Source organism: Protopterus annectens, chromosome 11.part0 (assembly GCF_019279795.1).
Source record: "Protopterus annectens isolate FY-2018-M chromosome 11.part0, PAN1.0, whole genome shotgun sequence".
NCBI lineage: Eukaryota > Metazoa > Chordata > Ceratodontiformes > Protopteridae > Protopterus > Protopterus annectens.
In genome coordinates this window covers 609978993-609996244 of record NC_056745.1, presented here as the reverse complement: position 1 = coordinate 609996244, position 17252 = coordinate 609978993, and the positions used below count along the sequence as shown (strand labels likewise).

The window sequence follows — 17252 nt, the reverse complement described above, 5'->3', positions numbered from 1 at the left end:
AAAGTGATGGCCATAGCTTTAGTCATTTTTTTTTCTGACCTATCTACTTCATAAGAATTTCTCATCCATACCCCAAGATATTTTATTTCTCCATCCCTCCCCATTGCTGTTGACTTCCTTCACTTCCTTCATCCGTCTACATATGTATCCCTACCACCTTTGTTTTCCCTTCATTTATTTTGTATCCTGATATTTTTTAAATCCTTTGAGAATTCCAAAAGCTTACAGAACTCTTTATCTGGAGTTGTGAGGGTGATAATGACATTTCCATATAAGGCTGTTTTTAACCTCTACTTCCCCCAGTTATAACCTTATACATCTGATTGGCTTATCTTTGCTGCTAAAGGTTCAGGGTTTAGGGCAAACAATTTGTTGATAACAGGCATCCTTACCTCATGCCTCTCCTTATTCTTACTATATCTGACAGGCTCCCAGCTATTTTTGCTCCCTCATAAACCCTCTTCAGTACTTCTGTTGGCTGAGTTGGAACCCCTAACTTATCAAGAACTCTAAAGAGATATTCCCACTGTACCCAATCAAATGCTTTTTTTGCATTTAATACAAATAAGCCTATACTGCCTAGATTGGCATCATAAATTGTCATTAACATTATAATTATATTGTCATGGTTTCGTCTACTGTCTATAAAACCACTTTGATCCAGGTCAACCAGTGCATTGTCCTTGCTAGCATTTTTGCTATTGTTGTAAATGTTTTATAATCATGATTCAAGATTATTGTTGGTCTGTAGGAGGGCTGTCTCCATCAGCCAAGTGTCATTTCTTGTGGAAGTTGAAGAGTTTACATACTGACATTAATATATTTTTCTCTCTTTCTATCTCTATCCCTTTGCAGAGTACCTGAACTTGACCTAGAAAAAATAACAGATTCAGATGATGAGGTAACTCATATGTGTTTTGTATGTATGGATTAGTAACTGATGTGTCTATTTAGTATAAAGTGCATCCATTGTAGCTAATGTGCCCTTTCTTGCAGAACATGTGTGCATGACACTTTCCTCTTTTTACTTCTGTTTTTATGATGTTACAGTGTTTGGTAATGGCATAGAACCACAGTTGAAGTTATTACTGGCCAACTTCCAGGATGAGAAGTTCTAGTAGGTCCTTTCTCCATACCATAAATCTAAGTTATTTTTAAATAAATCTATAAGCTTTCTGTTCTCCTTAACCCAATTGGCACCACATTTCTTCTTCTGTTAGTCCTTACCTAAAAATAATTCCTGCTTGTTTTTTAGATAATTCTTTTAAGATCCACTGAGGCATAATTATTCCTGGTATTTTTTGGATGTCTTATAAAAGTAATCCCCAGTGTACACTCTGTAGTGTCGTTCTTCAAGCTGTTATATACACATATAAAGTCCCCCTCTTAGTAATCTGTATTTAACTGAAAACAAGTTACAGGCTTTCTCCATAGTGGATGATGTCCTTCCTTCGATCACTGTTATGGTATTGATAACACATGGGAGTATTCGGAGAATTCAGCCTAGGATATCATTTTTCGGGCCAGTATACCAAAGCCTGGGCATGTTCTTGTCATGATGTACATCCCCTTCATGGCCCAGGCATGTGATAGCGTGCTGTACATAAGCGGCGAAGTTCCTCAAAACTTTATTGCCACTAGCATGTGAAGAGAAGACTACTTCTCTTGCTTCCATTTGTCAGCTGTACAGCTTGTGCCAGTTTCTTTTGCAAGTGGGCAGATAAATATTCCGGTTGAGAACTTTTCCTGTTTCCCTTAACATTTGACTAAAAAGTTGTTTCATGTTGGCTGAGACAGATAAATGTGACTACGCGAGATCAATACCATATAAAGGTAAACATTCAAAGTGTTTATTTTATATAGGCCATAACCCCAGTTTTACTGAGTGTTCTATCTATAAATCCTTTGTCCCTAAAATCTATAAGGAGTCTGCCTCTCTTATTATTTATCCTGATAACCACAGACGTAGAGCTCGCGCAAGGTAGCATGTCTTCTGAATCTTCCCAATGGGAGTACCTCATTAGTTGTGTAAGTCAAAGCCTTTGGAAGTTCTATTAACCAGTGAGACTAGGATTTCTCTGCTGTGGCACTTGATGAGCCCTTAGGCTGCGCAGTTTCAATTACTGTCATGGTCTTGCTGGAGGCCAAAAAGGTGCAGCCCGTAGGTCCATCTAATGTGATTGATCGATCGCACATCTGACATGAACGACACGGTGCAGCATTTAGACAAATCCACTATGACTAATCAGACCCTTGGCATGGACTTGAAGGGGAGAACACCAGCTGACCATTTCTGAGGGACTTGCTGGCATACTGCAAATCCTCATCTGAGAGGAGGTTCCCAGTACCCTTACAGAGGTATGTCAGGAGTTGGACCCTCATTGTTTCATTTCTGCAGATACTCCAAAGAAGAAGAAGAAGAAAAAAAAAACATGCCTCTTCTTCTGCTACTTCTACCCAAGGACTCTCAGAAATAGTGGTATGAATTCTCATAAGGACTTTTTAAGGCATGTATGTCTTTGAAGCCTCTTCAAATTGTTTCATCCCCTCGGTCATCTTTCCTTCACAAGAGGTTAAGAAAGATTCTTCTGAAAATGAAGATCGTTTGCTTATTCCTTCCTGATCCATTTTTCAGTAGGCTTTGAATCAGAGGATGAAGACACCCTTTCCTTTGACTCCCTGAGGGGAACTTTCCTTTGGGAATGCAATTTTGAAAATTATACAGAATTTTCAGTGGGAGGAAAAGCAAGTTTCTGATGTGCAAAAGAGATACTATGATTTGCTTGAATATAAATGATGTTCATCATATTGATCACTGCTGCAGGAGCCTTAGCTACATGGGGTATGTATTACTAAGCCAGATTCATTACTAACTCCCCATACAACTCACACCACTGCATTTCTTTAAACTCTCTTCAGTGGCTTGGACTTCCCCAATTTCTGCTATCTTATCAATTTCATATGCTACACTCTATTCTTTATAAACCCTCCTTCTGTCCATCTCTATCTTCCTTAGTCTCCATCTACATCCCATCCCAGACCCTCCGTACTTCTAACCAACAATTACTTGATATCTACCACCCAAAAAGATCAGTAGGCAAACTACTCTACAAACACTCCCTTGCCCATGCTTGGAACAAACTTCCCCTTGACTTACGTTCAATCTCCCACACTTCACACTTTAAAAATTAACTAAAAGCTTATTTTCTCAATTCTAGAACCTGCCCTTGCCATGACCCTACCTAGTCTTCCTTCCCTTTATGCACCCTCATTAGTACCTCATTACACCTCTCTCTCCAATGTGTCTACTATGCATTTGCATAATTTTATACAAACAAATAAAAATGTATTGTTGACCTATTGAACTATATCAGTGTAAAATTGTTACTTAGCTTCTTTTTAATGCAACTTTAACTTTATGCATGTAACCAAACATATGTGAATCGTTTTTCTATAACTGCTATTATATCAATATTGTTTAAAATTGTACTTGTTTAAAATGTACTACTGGAGCTTTTCTCCTCGGGTCTCCACTGAAAATGGGCCACAAGCTCAGTTGGGCAAACCCAGTTAACAAATGTCAATAAATAAATAAAATAAAATAAATAAGCTTCCAAAGCTTCAGGGCATCTTTCACATGCCCAGGCTGTTAAGCAGCTTGAGCTGAGCTGACTAAAAGACAAGTTTGGGTGCGACACCCTTCAGAGCTTTACTGCTACCGAAAAGTATGCTCCTCTGAAGTTTTCAAGGATTGATGCTTTGCTTGTGCTTTCCTTTGCTGAGCACACAAGTTCCATTTGGAGAGGAATAACTTACATTTTCTTAATTCGGTTAAAGTTTTATTACTTTTGTCTTCAAGAAAGTTATTTTAAAGCTAGGAGTATTTTGTTTTAACAGACTGTCTTGAGCCTGTAATGTACTTATAAATGGAGCACTCATTTTTTTCCTTTTAGTTTAAAAGTAGTGTAAAAAAACTGAAAATTTTTCTGTGGTGAAGCTGTGTTCATTTTTCTTTTGTGAGACTGGCATAATGTTTTGAAGTGATTTTTAATGTTTTTTCTGTACAAAAAGTTACTTTTGTGGACTGGTAGTATTTACTGGCAATTGCTACTTGTGTTCCCTGGCAAAGATGCACCATTTTTGGCTTGACCACGGAACAGACAACTGGTGCCATGGTCGGTCAGTCTTCTAGCCACAAACATCCAAAATTATGCAAACAGTCTTTGCAAAAAATAAATCGAAGAAAAGTACAGACCTGTTAACCTGACATCAGTGACAAAAAGTGTGATGGAGAGGATTGTTTTTAGAGGGCAGCAATCTGCAAGACAACAAGAAACATGGAATGTTAGCCAGTAAGGGTTCTAGGGTGGGGCTTGATAACTTGCCAAGAGACTGGCAGTATTTATGAGCTTCCTGAAGTTCACTAAGGCCTTTGAGTCAATCCTGTGCAGGTTTAAAATTGATTTATTGGCTGCAGGATTAATTGAGAGAACATGGGTTGTAACATGGTTAAATGGTGGTACACAGGAGAGGATTATTGAAAGGATAGTGTATGTAATGAGGAATGTTAGGATGTTACTAATCAACAGTGTCATACATATAATGAATAGGAAAAATTCAGCACACTAAAACACAACTCATTGCAAACAGGGCAAGACTAAGATTGAGTTGAAGTGTATTGAGAGAAGTAAAAAGCAAAAAAAAAATACAAAATTATAAGCCACGATACATATAATGCATAAACTTATACTCATGTGTAGGTATGAAATCTGCTCATATAAAATGCCAAATTATAAGGCCGAGACCAGTTTAAATGTATTCTGTTACCATTGATATGAGGTGGTAAGTTACCTAATCATTGTCTTGGTAGCAGCGTCAGATAGTATCTGAAAAGATATGCTCTTTAAGTGTGTCTTTGAAGCATTTAATGTTTTCTAGGGTTTTGATCTAGTAGGTAGGTGGTTTCAGGTAGCAGGTTCCAATTTAGAGAAGGCTCTTTCTCCTACAGCAGTTTTAAATGGAGGGCATACCAGAGAGAAATTGTTGTCCTGTGTATTTTTGAGTTTATAAGGGTTGTCTTGTAAAGGCAGCTCCACTCTTATAGGGGGGACAGTAGGCCATGCCTTAGAACCTTATAAATTAGAGTATTTAGAAAAAAATTGCCTTGTGAGTTTTTTAGCACATTGCAGTGGTGTATCTGGAGGTCTGCCAATACAGTGATTCTGCAGATTTTATTCTTAGCAGTCTGTATTCTGTGAGTAATATGGGCTGAAAGCATAATGAGAAAAGGAAGGCCATATTCTGATTTAGGTATAAAATATTTTGGCAGTGGCCTTGTGAGCAGAGAGTGAAAAAAAGGTGGCTGATATTATAACAGATTTAAATGAGCAAAGACTGTATTAGTCTTCACTACCATGCAGGCAGAGGCTTGTCCAGCCTACAAAATGGTAAAGACGGGATATGGGCATGGCCATTTCAAGTTGACATTATTAACAACTAGATGGAAGCATGCAGACACATAGGGAGGGATTAGAATCCTCCACAGTGATGATATACACTACATTCTTGTATCTTTAATTTTTTTTTTTTTTTTTTTGCTTTCTTGCCTGTTGACCCTCAAGCCTTTATCCCCCTGTGTCTTGAGCACATTCATTCCTTCACCACTGGGGAATCTACAGCATAAGACCAAGAGCTTACTGGCTATCCTCCAGGCACCTATGAAGGTGCTTTAGCTTTATACCCTCGCCAACATCTCTGAAATAAGGGCATTTTTCACAAGGACTCGACAACACCCTTGGTGACTGACCTGAACACATGCATCACTATAGTATAGATATAGTGCCTCTGTCTGTGCATGTATGCTTTCACCTACATGCTAATGAGGGCCATAGTCATTAGCTTGACATGGCCATGCTCACATCCCTGATTTTGACCATTTTTTGTGCCATGCAAGCATCTATCTGCATGGTAGTAACTGGCTAGCTTGAAGCCATCTCTTCCTCTTTCCAGGATGAGTGGAACAACATTATGTGCTCACTCCTACCTTCCCCTACCTTCCCTTTGATAGCGCTAGTGTCCAAGCCACTATTCAAACTCAGGTTACCTGGACCATAGTCAGGGCTTTATCCTTGTACACCCCAAAACCAAGATATCTTTGAGAACTATAATCATATCCTATTTAGCATCATTTTGCTTATCTTTTAGAAATTATGTACACATTACATTTTTCTTATTGTGCTTTCCCCTCTGAGTTGTCTACAGAACTTTACAGTGTGCTATTAGCTTGTCTTTCCTCATGGTAGTTGCTGAATAAAGTTTCTCTGAATCAGTTACCTTACACAGTCAATAAGCAACTGGATTTAAAATAAAAAAATAAAGCTCTGAAAAAAGTTTCTGTAATGCTTGCTAGTATGTTTGTATTTTTTTTAAGTGTTGTTGCCCGTGGAGCTCTTATTTATTTATTCATTTATTTATTTTCTTTTAAGTATGATGCATTGTACACACCAGTAAGTAAGGATTACCCTCGTTTTGGACCTCCTGATTCTACTTCAACTGTTAGCTGGGGATCACCATTGCAGGCACCATTAGTGCCGCATTATAAAACACATCAGGTAATTCAGTAAGTGAATTATTAGAAGTATTACTGTTAAAATAATTATAGTAAGATTCGGTCTGGTGTACCTGTTTTTTTTTTTTTTTTTTTAAATACTGTTACTGTCTGTATTTCTAGTAATTGCAGTAGTTATCCATACTAGTTGTATGCTTTGAAAGTTCTGATTTTGGCATAGTTTAGTTGTTACATTATCTTTGAAAATAGTAATAAAAAGCAGCATCTCATATTGGCCAATAAGCAAATTAACCAGCTATTCTTTTCTTGCCTCATTCTAGGTAAAACTTGATGCTCATCATTTGATCACTGTTGCAGTAGCCTAAACTATATTAGTTATGTCTTGTATAGGATATTACAGCCAGACAGCTTCCAAAGCTTAAGGACACCTTCCATATGCCAAGACCATTGAAAGCTCAAGTTATTCAGGGAGAAAATCGGATGTCTGGATGCCAAGCCCTTTAGAACTTGCCTACCACTGAAGAGCGCTCCTCTTGCTGGCTTTCAAGGATCAGTGGTCGGCTATTGTTTTCACATTCCTGGACAGATAAGTTCCATTCTTCTGGGAAAAAAAAATTCTACATTTATTTTTATTACTGAAACGACAGCCGTGGTGGTGCAGCGGTAGCGTTGTCGCCTCACTGCAAGAGGTTCTCCCATTCGATTCTCGGATGGAATGCCTTCTGTGTGGAGTCTGCATGTCCTTCCTGCGGTCGAGTGGCGTTCGAAAGACATGCGTGAATGGGCGTGCCTTCTTTGAAGGTTGGGCGTCGAGCTGGCACCTCTGCACTGTGAAAATCTATTGCCAATCATTAGCGGACCAGAGTTCCGCTGTGGCGACCCCTAACCAGGAGAAGCCAAAGGAACAACAACTGAAACAGTATTATCACTTTCATTCAGTCTGTCCAATCTTACATTTGGAACGTCAAGCCCCAGCTTGGATCTAATCCAGCCATTTCAGTGCTCCAGCCTTGAGCCCTTTGATTTTTTTTTTTTTTTTTATACTCATAATGCCCTACTTCCCCATGACTAACTCAGATCTCACTTGCCACCTCTTGGAGAAGCATAACAGATCTCGTCAGTGAAGTACTCCACTTCTGATAGTTTCTGTGAGAGAATTCCAGTGATTTTTGGTATTAAACCACTGAGACTTAGTATTTAGCTGTTAGAATAGTTCTAGGGTTTGTTTCAAACCTTTTTCATTATTTCTTACAGGATTCTACCCTTCATTCTTGGCCTTATACCATATTGTGCCAACTATTGTCTCTTTGTGTTTGTTGTACCTGTGCTAAGTGAATTTTGCAGATATAGTAGTTTGCAGTATTTACACTGTAGTTTAATAGGATTAATTAGTTAGTGTTAACTTTGGGATATTACAATTTTTTGAAGTTTATATTCTTTAAGCTTCATAGTTTGTTGTGTGTTATCTAGATAGTGTTTAAAACCGAGTATATTTATAGCTTAGGACCTCTCTTCTTGCTTAGTAGTGGTTTAGTTTAACAGGATGAATCAGAAGTCTAGTTTTAAAAATTGTAACCACTGTGGACATAAATTCCCTCACAAGACCCCTCATGATTTGTGTGGTCTGCTTGGGAGTTTCTCAATTAAATTCCATCTGTGACTTCTGTGCTACCTTTGAACCTACAGCTTTGTCTGATAGAAGTAACAAAGTAATCCTTAAAGGCCTTCTTCCACAAGATCCATATTCTTCAAAGCCCAGGGAACCTGAGAAGCCTTCAAAGAAGAAAGAATCAGAGATGAAAAAGGGGCAAGCATAGGCTTTGACACAAGTTTCAGCACCAAGACTCCCCAGACTGGGAAGACTGCTTGGCCCAGACTCCTACCTGTACACCACCCTGTCATCCAAAACCCTTGCCAATCACCATAGAGGACTCTCTGAAGAGATTAGAAAAGCCTGCTTCAAGACCTGTGTCAGCCTTATTGACCAAGTCCTTTAGGTCTTACTGCAGTACCTCCAAAGTGGATCTGGATCATCTGCTGCAGAAGTTCCTTCAAACCCAAATTGAAATAGGGGTCATCACGATTCCATCATTTTCTAAATAGATGGGGTCAGTCCATTTCATTCCTATCCAGGCTCCCTCAGCAGTCCACCCTATGGCTCCATTTTTCTGTGATCAGTTTGGTCAACCAGATTTTGTGTCTGTTGAGCTGATGAACCAGATCTCCATGGTTTACAGAGAGTTGGATTCAACCTTTCAGTGGAGGATTCCATTGGACTGGATGACTGAATCTGTGCCGAGGGGTCAGTTGGATGGCTTTGTTGATATTCTCGGCGACTTCTACCCTTGGCACCTAAATGCTGATCCTCTCCTCAGTGACATCCACTCACTTAGTTACAGGTTATCAGCCTAGGTCCTCAGTCCTTTCTCTGTTTAAGAGATTGGACCCAACCTCAGGTGCATTTTCTTCAGATCCTGCTGAAGTCAGTACACCCTTCTGGGTGCTGGGGGGAATAATCTTGCCTCAGAAGGTAAATCCACAGGATCTTCTGATGTCAGGTCTTCCCCATGACCACCTTTTCTTGGGTTTGGCTTTGCTGCAGGTGTTGTCTGGTCAACTCATCCACAAGCCTGCTGCCGTACAACATCAGCCCTCTGTGTACTCAGGTTCATCCACCCATGAGCCACCTTGGTAGAGGGCATGCAAAAGGAAGCACGTAGTCTCACCGGATGAGTCCATATCTTCAGGCACTGATTCAGAGGATTGAGAGGGTTCCCTACAATTTCCTTCTGAGGTTATTTCATTTGGGGAGATAATGGAGCTCATGATGCAAAGGCGATCCTGGCCAACTGAACCTCTGTCTCAGGATGAAGCAATGTTGTTTGATGCATATGTGGTGACACCTTGTACTTCCTGGGTGGCCACCCCAGCTGATAAAATGGTTGAGCTAGCAATAAATAAAGCTTGGCAGGAGCCAGACACTTATGATGAAGCTCTGATATCATAATGAGAATCCTTCTGTGGTTACTTCAGTTACAGTGATCTCAGAGGTATGACCCTATTTCCTTTCCTAAATGACTAACACTGTCATATTGATCTCATTTACAGTGGTGGCTGCAGTCTCCCTGCATAGCAGCAAGCAGACCTTTTCATGTTGCCCCCTCTAGCAGCTGCCATAACCACAGACATATCCTCCCTTGGGAGGATGGTTAGGGGACATTGTGAAGGGAGAATAGTCTAAGTTACTTGGTCGGAGTCAGAGGCTTGTCTTCAAATTAGCTTCCTATAAATGAGGGTAGTCCTCCTTCAGCTGTGGGAATTTCAAGACAGGCTTTCTTTTGGTGTGATAAATATTCAAACAGACAACATGATAGTGGTCTGGTGTATAAACAAGCAAGGAGGAACCAGATCCCATCTACTGTGCTGAAAAGCCATGAGGGTGTGGCAATGGGCTCTTACTATTTCCTGACAACAACACACATCCCTGTGAGGCTCAACAATCTCACTGACAGGTTGAACAGAATTCTTCTTCTTCCTCACAAGTGGTCTCTAAATCCAGCAGTAGCAAAGGAGGTCTTTGACTGCTGGGGTGAACCGTGCTGCAGTCTGTTTGCAACCCCACAAAATTCAAAGTATAGCACTTACTTCACCATTTTCTTGCATGCTGGGCTGAACCTCCGAGATGCTGTGTCCAGTCCCTGGCCCCCATTGCTGCTTTATGCTTATCCACCTCTTCCCCCATGATGAAATTCATAGAGAAAGTGATTCAGTGCAAGGCCAAAGTCATCCTCATTGCCCCATTTTGGCCCAGATAGATTTGGTTTCTCATCTTAAAACAATACTTGAAAGAACCTCCTTGATTACTAGATCTGATTCCGGATCTAATAGCTCACTTGTCTCGAGAACCTCATCTGGATCTTTACAATTTGAAACTAACCACTTGGTTTATCCAATTCCAGTGATGGTTCCAGACAAGTCCCTTTCCTCTGTTTTATAGATCTTTACAGCTTCTCAGAAATAATGTATCCAGAAAGTATATCGCAATAAATGGAAATAAAAATCAGTTTGGGCTGAGTGCAAGATATTTTGTGTTTCGTATCCTCCTCATTTGCAGCAGGATCTAGCTTCTCTACTTTCAATGTATAATTGGCAGCCATCTCCTCATGTCATGTGGGCTTTTAAGATCATTCCTTGGTCTTTCATAAGTTGTGCAAAGCCTTTCTTAAAGGGATTTTTCACCTAAAGACCTCATTAAGAATCTTACTTCTCCATGGGACCTGAATTTGTTGTTTGAAGCCTTGTTAAAACCGCCATTTAAACCAGCCACTTCCATGGATTTAAAGTTCTTGAGGTGGAAGACAGTGCTGTTGGTGGCTCTCACTTCGGCCAAGAAGTTTTGGAATTCCATGGCCTGTTATCAGTTTCTCCTTGTCTAGTTTTTCTTAACGATAACCTCTTTCTGTCTTTCTCTTCATTTATTTGCCGGATAAAGGCTAGTATTTCTGTCCATTGTGGCAGACAAACCAACTGGATTCAAAAATGCATTTCCTGTGGGCACAGGATTCCTATTTTTTATGCCTACAGGAAATGTGTCTATTGCTTGGATGATGCCCACTTGCATACTGACTGTTCTGTTTGTACTGATTTCAATTCCAGAGCACTTAGTGACAGAAAAAAAAATAGTTTTGAAGGGTCTTCTTCCTTCTACCTCCTCATCTTCTCTTTCAGCTGTGGCTCAAACCTCCTTCATGAGGTCTGACAAAGCAAAACCTGATTTATCTTCTAAAGACAAAGATACCAGGGAAAAGGTCTCCAGACAAATCTCTGACTTTGGCTCCAACCTACAAGCCACCATCAGAAATTTCAAAAAAATCAGATCTGACTCCTTTGGATCTTATTTCCACAAAAGTGAAATCTCCACCGATCCATTTGCCTCAGTATTTGCTGGAGCCAGTACCTACTTGACTTCCTTCTCTGTTTCTACAGTAGACTCACAAACAATTAACAGCCAAAAAACAGAAACCAAGAAAGGCAAGCACAGTATAACAACCAAGGATTTCTTTATTCAGAAACAACAGTTTAGTGCTTTCGTCTTGTTAAAGACTTCATCAGAACTGTTGAATATCATATTCATAGGTTTATAGGTTGGTACTAGGCTATCAGCCCTAGGCCCTAGCCTAGCCATAACATTTCCCTGGATATTTTTTCCCACAATATTTACTTCTCTGGGCCCCTGTCTAGCAGGGCAACTGACATGATCCCCAGGGTGAATTTCCTATCTCCCATCCAATCATCAAGGTTCCTTTTGAAGAGGGCCAATGAGGTGCTCTGCTTGATATGTATGGGCAGTCTGTTCCAGAGTATGGGGAGTCTCTGGGTCAGGAACCTATCCCTCTAGCATGTTTTGTTCATTGTGATGACAAGGTTTATATCCCTGGAGCGTGTGGCTCTGAGGGATTGGGATTTCTTTAAGTGGAGCATGTCCAACAGCTCAGGGTTTGACATGGCCTTGTATGTTAAGCAAAGATCGCCTCTGAGTAGACGATATCCCACAGAGTATAGCTGGAGTTTTTTTAGATGGTCAGTGTATGGCATCTGCTTTAGGCCTGTGATTCTTTTAGTGAGGTATTTCTGTGTCCTTTCCAGCTGTTGGAGATGTCTTGTGAGGTACATACCAAACGGGGCATTATACTCTATAATGGGTCTAATGAGGGATGAGTACAGTGGGACAATGACCTCCTTTTTTCTGGATGAAAAGCCCTTAGTGATGAGGTGTGCGACATAGAAGGATTTCCTGACTGTTGTGGCGATGTGGTTATTGAAAGTGAGACCACTGTCCACCTGTGTCCCTAAGTCTCTCATCACACTTTTGATGTTTAGCGTCCTGCCACCTATGTGGTAATTCATGGGTACATGTTTTTTTCCAAAGGGGATAACTATACATTTCTTGGCATTAAGCTTGAGCCCATGGCTCTGGCACCAGACATCTGTTTCTGTAAGGCCTTTTTGTAGAATATCCACATCATTTGGGGATTCAATAATGGCTCCCAGTTTGCAGTCATCTGCAAACTTTGTTAGCCAGAGTCCCTTAGTGTTGGCCTGTACATCAGTTGGCAACCCATCGAATGACGTAGGGATTTATGCCCAGCTTAGTAAGTTTATCTATGATTCCAGAGTGGGGGATGGTGTTGAAGGCCTTGGCGAGGTCCAGATAGGCTGTGTGGACCATCTTACCCTTGTCCACAGCTCTGGAGACTGATTTGAAGAAGTCAATCAGATTCAGGAGACAAGATCGGCCCTTCACAAACCCAAACTGGGTGGGGTCCAGTGTTTGAAGGTTGCCAATGTCTTTGTTTATAAGTTCCATGATCATGCATTCCATGCCATTGCAGATCAGGCTTGTCAGACTGATGGGACGGTAGTTCACAGGATCCAAGGCGGATCCTCCCATGTGGAGCAGGATAACTGTAGCTGTGCGCCACTCAGTGGGCACGAAGCCTGAGGTGAGGCTATGATTAAACATGACACTTAGGTGAGGTGCCAGTTCATTTTGTAGTTCATGTAGTACACAGCCTGGGATGTCATCTGGTCCCATGGATGCTGAATTCTTAGCTTTGGAGAGTGCGGTTTATACCTGTGTGGCCGTAATTATCGGAATTTGGCAATCTTTTGGTATTGAGATGGGCCCTTTAGGGGGTGAGAGGGGGGTGAAGTTGGCACTAAATCGATCTGCCAGGATATTGGCAATATCCTTGGGATCAGTATATTTAATGCCATTCTGTTGTAGCTCAGAGCAGATCTGAGCATTGCCATTTAGATTCTTGACATAACTATGGAATGCCTTGTGGTTGTCTTTGGAATCTTTGGCAATTTTATTTTCGTAACTAGCTTTTGAGGATTTTATGAGGGTTCTCAGCTTCTTACTGAGGCTGGTGAGGGAGTTTTTTGCATCCTGGAATTTTACTCTTTTCTGCAACAGTTTCTTCCTTCTGTTGTATAGTTTGTTTATATCAGAGGACTACCAGATTGGCTTCCTTTTTTTGGAGAAGAGCATCTTGGTTTTATTTGGGATGGCACGATTCATGCACGAGTGGATGTGCTCGTACAGTACCTTAGTGTAGGATTCTGCAGTCGAACTTCCAGATCTCCTCTGTGTGGGTGTTGTGAAGTTTGTCACTTCTGACTTCAGTAGCATGAAGTTGGCTTTGGAGATGTTTTTTAAGGCGGTTTCCTTACTGGGGGGTGGGGGTGGGATGTGGATGTCAAAGGTGACTTGCTTATCGTCAGACCTGACCAATGAGGGGGTGACTGGTGTGGAACATCTATCTCCCATGTTGGTAATGACCAGGTCTAGGATATTGGCTCCCCTGGTGGGAAAATGGATTAGTTGATCCAGGGCGTTGGAATTTATGAATTCCAAGAACCGTTGAGAAAAGGAGTTGGTACCCGAGTAGTTTTTCCAGTTAATGGCAGGGTAGTTGAAATCACCCAGTATTAAGGTGTTTGGTTGTATCTTAATATTTTCCAGTATGTTTAGAAAGGTGTAGTGAGAACCTTGGGGCATGGTGGGGGATCTGTAGCAAGCTACAATTTGGATTGCAGTCTTACCTAATGTTAGTTGCACCTGGAGAATTTCAGATGCATTGTGTTCAAAGCCATTAAATAATCTAAGTGCACAAATCACATGTTAAAATCAACCAATAATAAACTTACACAATAAATCTGAATTTAAATGACTGATTATCATAGTCAAGCTGGCAACACTCAAAAAACACATGTAAAAAATTGTTAAAATTGTAATGTCGTATTGTGAATGACTTTCAAAGTAAAAAACAAATGATATCAATTAAAAAATGTTATATTGTAATTGTTGTTGTATAAAACATATGAATAGTCACCCTAACCCCAAATCACCCTTCAAGACTCCTAAGCTTGAGTAGGGGTAAATAAAACAATTATCATTGAGACCTGAAGGACGTAAAACAGATGCCCTACGCAGACTGTCTCAAAAAAACTCCAGCTTTACTCTGTCGCATATCGCTTACTCAGAGGCAATCTCTGCCTAACATACAAAGCTATGTCAAACCCAGAGCTGTTGGACATGCTCCACGTAAAGAAATCCCAATCCCTCCGAGCTACATGCTCTAGGGACCTAAACCTTGTCACCACAATGAACAGAACATGCTGGAGGGATAGATTCCTGTCTCAGAGACTTCCCATACTCTGGAACAAACTACCTATCTATATCAAACAAAGCTCCTCATTAGCACTCTTCAAGAAAAATCTTGATGATTGTATGGGAGACAGGAAATTCACCCCGGGGATCACTTTTGTGGCTCTGCTTGACAGGGGCACAAGAAAATAATTTTCTTGGGTGGCAAAAGCCAGGGTACCATTTGGCTAGGCTTATATAGGCCCTAGGGCCAATAGCCTAGCATCTACCTATGAACCTATAATGCATTGAGCATCAAAATCCAAATCAACATCTGGAGCATTTCTCCCCGGGCCTCTGCTGAAAACAGGCTCTGTGGAACCTAGTTGGACTTTCCAGGTCAACAAATGATAAAAATAAAAAAAATAAAAAACTCTTTCCTACTCAGGTGTTCATCACTACAGCAGAACCATTCTAGGCCACCATCTACCAGCTTTTTGTTTAGGTCCTCCAGGAGTTTGTCTGAGGCTGAGGTGGATAGGATGATAAGGAATTTCAATAAGCTCAGATCCAGATGGGGATAATTCTGTCTTCATCTTCCATTGGACCTGTAAGTCTGCCCATCACTGATTCTCACTTAATTTCTCCTTCTCTAATCTGTCCTGTGGTTTCGGAGCCCTTGGATCCATGATCCCTGGGGGTTTCCTTGTCTGATTCGAAGATGGGTCGCTCTTCAACTATGACTGCTTCCATGAGCCATCTGGCTTTGATTCTTTCAGAGCAGGAAGACTGTCAGAGCCAAAGAACTGGCACCGGTTATGGGGAGGCTGGAATGGACTCCAAAGCTATCAGAGCTGTCCTTGCCTCTTGGCACTTGAGTCCCGTCAGTAATCATAGGTTTATAGATTCAAAGGAGGTTGCTAGGCTAGGGGCACTAGAGCCTTTACAAGCCTAGCCATTTTAATCTCAAGTATCCCCACTTGTTCTTTTTTGGCTAGCTCGCTGGATGAATTTATGACCATAGCGGGTCTGTGATCAACACCGGCTACCTGTGTCCATGAGGGACGATAAGGGTGCCACTCTAGGGACAAATTTGCAGTCTCCCATCCAGTTATCTAGGTTGTGTTTGAATAGGGTCAATGAGGAGCTCTGTTTTACATGAATAGGGAGCCTGTTCCAGAGAAGTGGTAGTCCCTGGGAGACATACCTGTCTTTCCAACATGATCTGCTAATGTCACAAGCTAGATTGAGATCTCTAGAGCGAGTGACTCTTCAGTCATTTGACTTATGCATGTGCTGCATTTCCATTACGGCAGGGTTGGAGACTGACTTTAGGCTAGGCACAAGTCACTTCTCAGCAGCCTGTAAGATACAGAGTAAAGTGAAAGGGCCTTCAGCCTGTCCACTTAGGTCATGCTTTGGAGTCCCTGTATTTTCTTAGTGAGAAAACTCTGAAGTCTCTCCAGCTGCTGCAGGTGTCTAGTGAGATGCATGCAAAAGGGTGAATTATACTCTATTAGTGGTCTGATGAGAGTCAAGTACAGTGGAGTTATAATATCCCTTGACCTGGATACTATGCCGTTGCTTATGAGGTGCGCTACATAGAAGGCTTTCCTTACCACTGTTGAAACTTGGTGGTCAAAGTTCAGATTGCTATTAACTTGTTTTCCCAAGTCTTGCACCACTGGGTTGGACTCAGGGGTGCTGTCAGTATTGTAATTTGTAGGGGAATTCTGTTTTGCGAAAGGGAATAATAATGCAATTTTTTGCATTTAGTTTTAGACTATGGCTTTGGCACCAATCATTGGTTTGTGTTGGCCCTTGTAATATGTTGACATTGTTGGGGGACACAGTGATTGCTTCCAGTTTGCAATCATCAGCAAACTTATTGAGCCAAAGGCTGCCTGCTTTGGCATGGACTTTTGAGAAATCGAAGCCAAGCAGTAAGGGGCCCAGCACAGACCCCTGTGGAACTCCACTGGTGATGGGTCTACTGGTGGACCAATTTTGACAGAGTGTGTTCTGTTGGTGAGTCAGTTGGCTACCCATCTAATAACGTAAAGGTTAATCCCTATCTGGGAGAGTTTCCCAATGATCAGAGTGGGGAATTGTGTTGAGATAGGCTCTGTACACTGTCTTACATTTGTCCATGGCTTTGTTGATATTCTCAAAGAAGTCTACCAGGTTTAATAAGCATGATTTACACTTAACAAAGCCAAACTGGGTTGGGTCCAATGTTTGGAGGTTGCCCATGTCCTTGTTGATAAAGTCCATGATAATTCTTTTCATGGCCTTGCAGATGAGACTGGTTAGACTTGTGGGTCTGTAGTTCCCAGTGTCAGTTGATGGCTCCCCTTTGTGCAGGGGGATTACTGTTGCTGTTCTCCATTCTGTAGGCATAGCAAGTTCTCAAGCTATGATTAAAGAGAATTCCATGTGATTCAACTAGTTCTTGTTTTAGATTGTTTAGCAAACAACATGAGATATTATCTGGTCCCAATGAGGCAACATGTTTGGCCTAATTGAGCACAG

General features: G+C 41.1%; 1 protein-coding gene across 1 annotated transcript in view; it reads left to right on the top strand.

The window, feature by feature from the left end:
- The first annotated feature begins 723 nt into the window (after positions 1–723).
- The window catches only part of CAPS2 (calcyphosine 2), a 2181571-nt gene continuing 2165042 nt past the window's right edge, over positions 724–17252 (top strand). Inside the window, exons 1-3 of the mRNA XM_044087229.1 lie at positions 724–773; positions 856–901; positions 6486–6611. Coding sequence (XP_043943164.1) covers positions 724–773; positions 856–901; positions 6486–6611 — 222 coding nt within the window. The remainder of the gene's footprint in view (positions 774–855; positions 902–6485; positions 6612–17252) is intronic.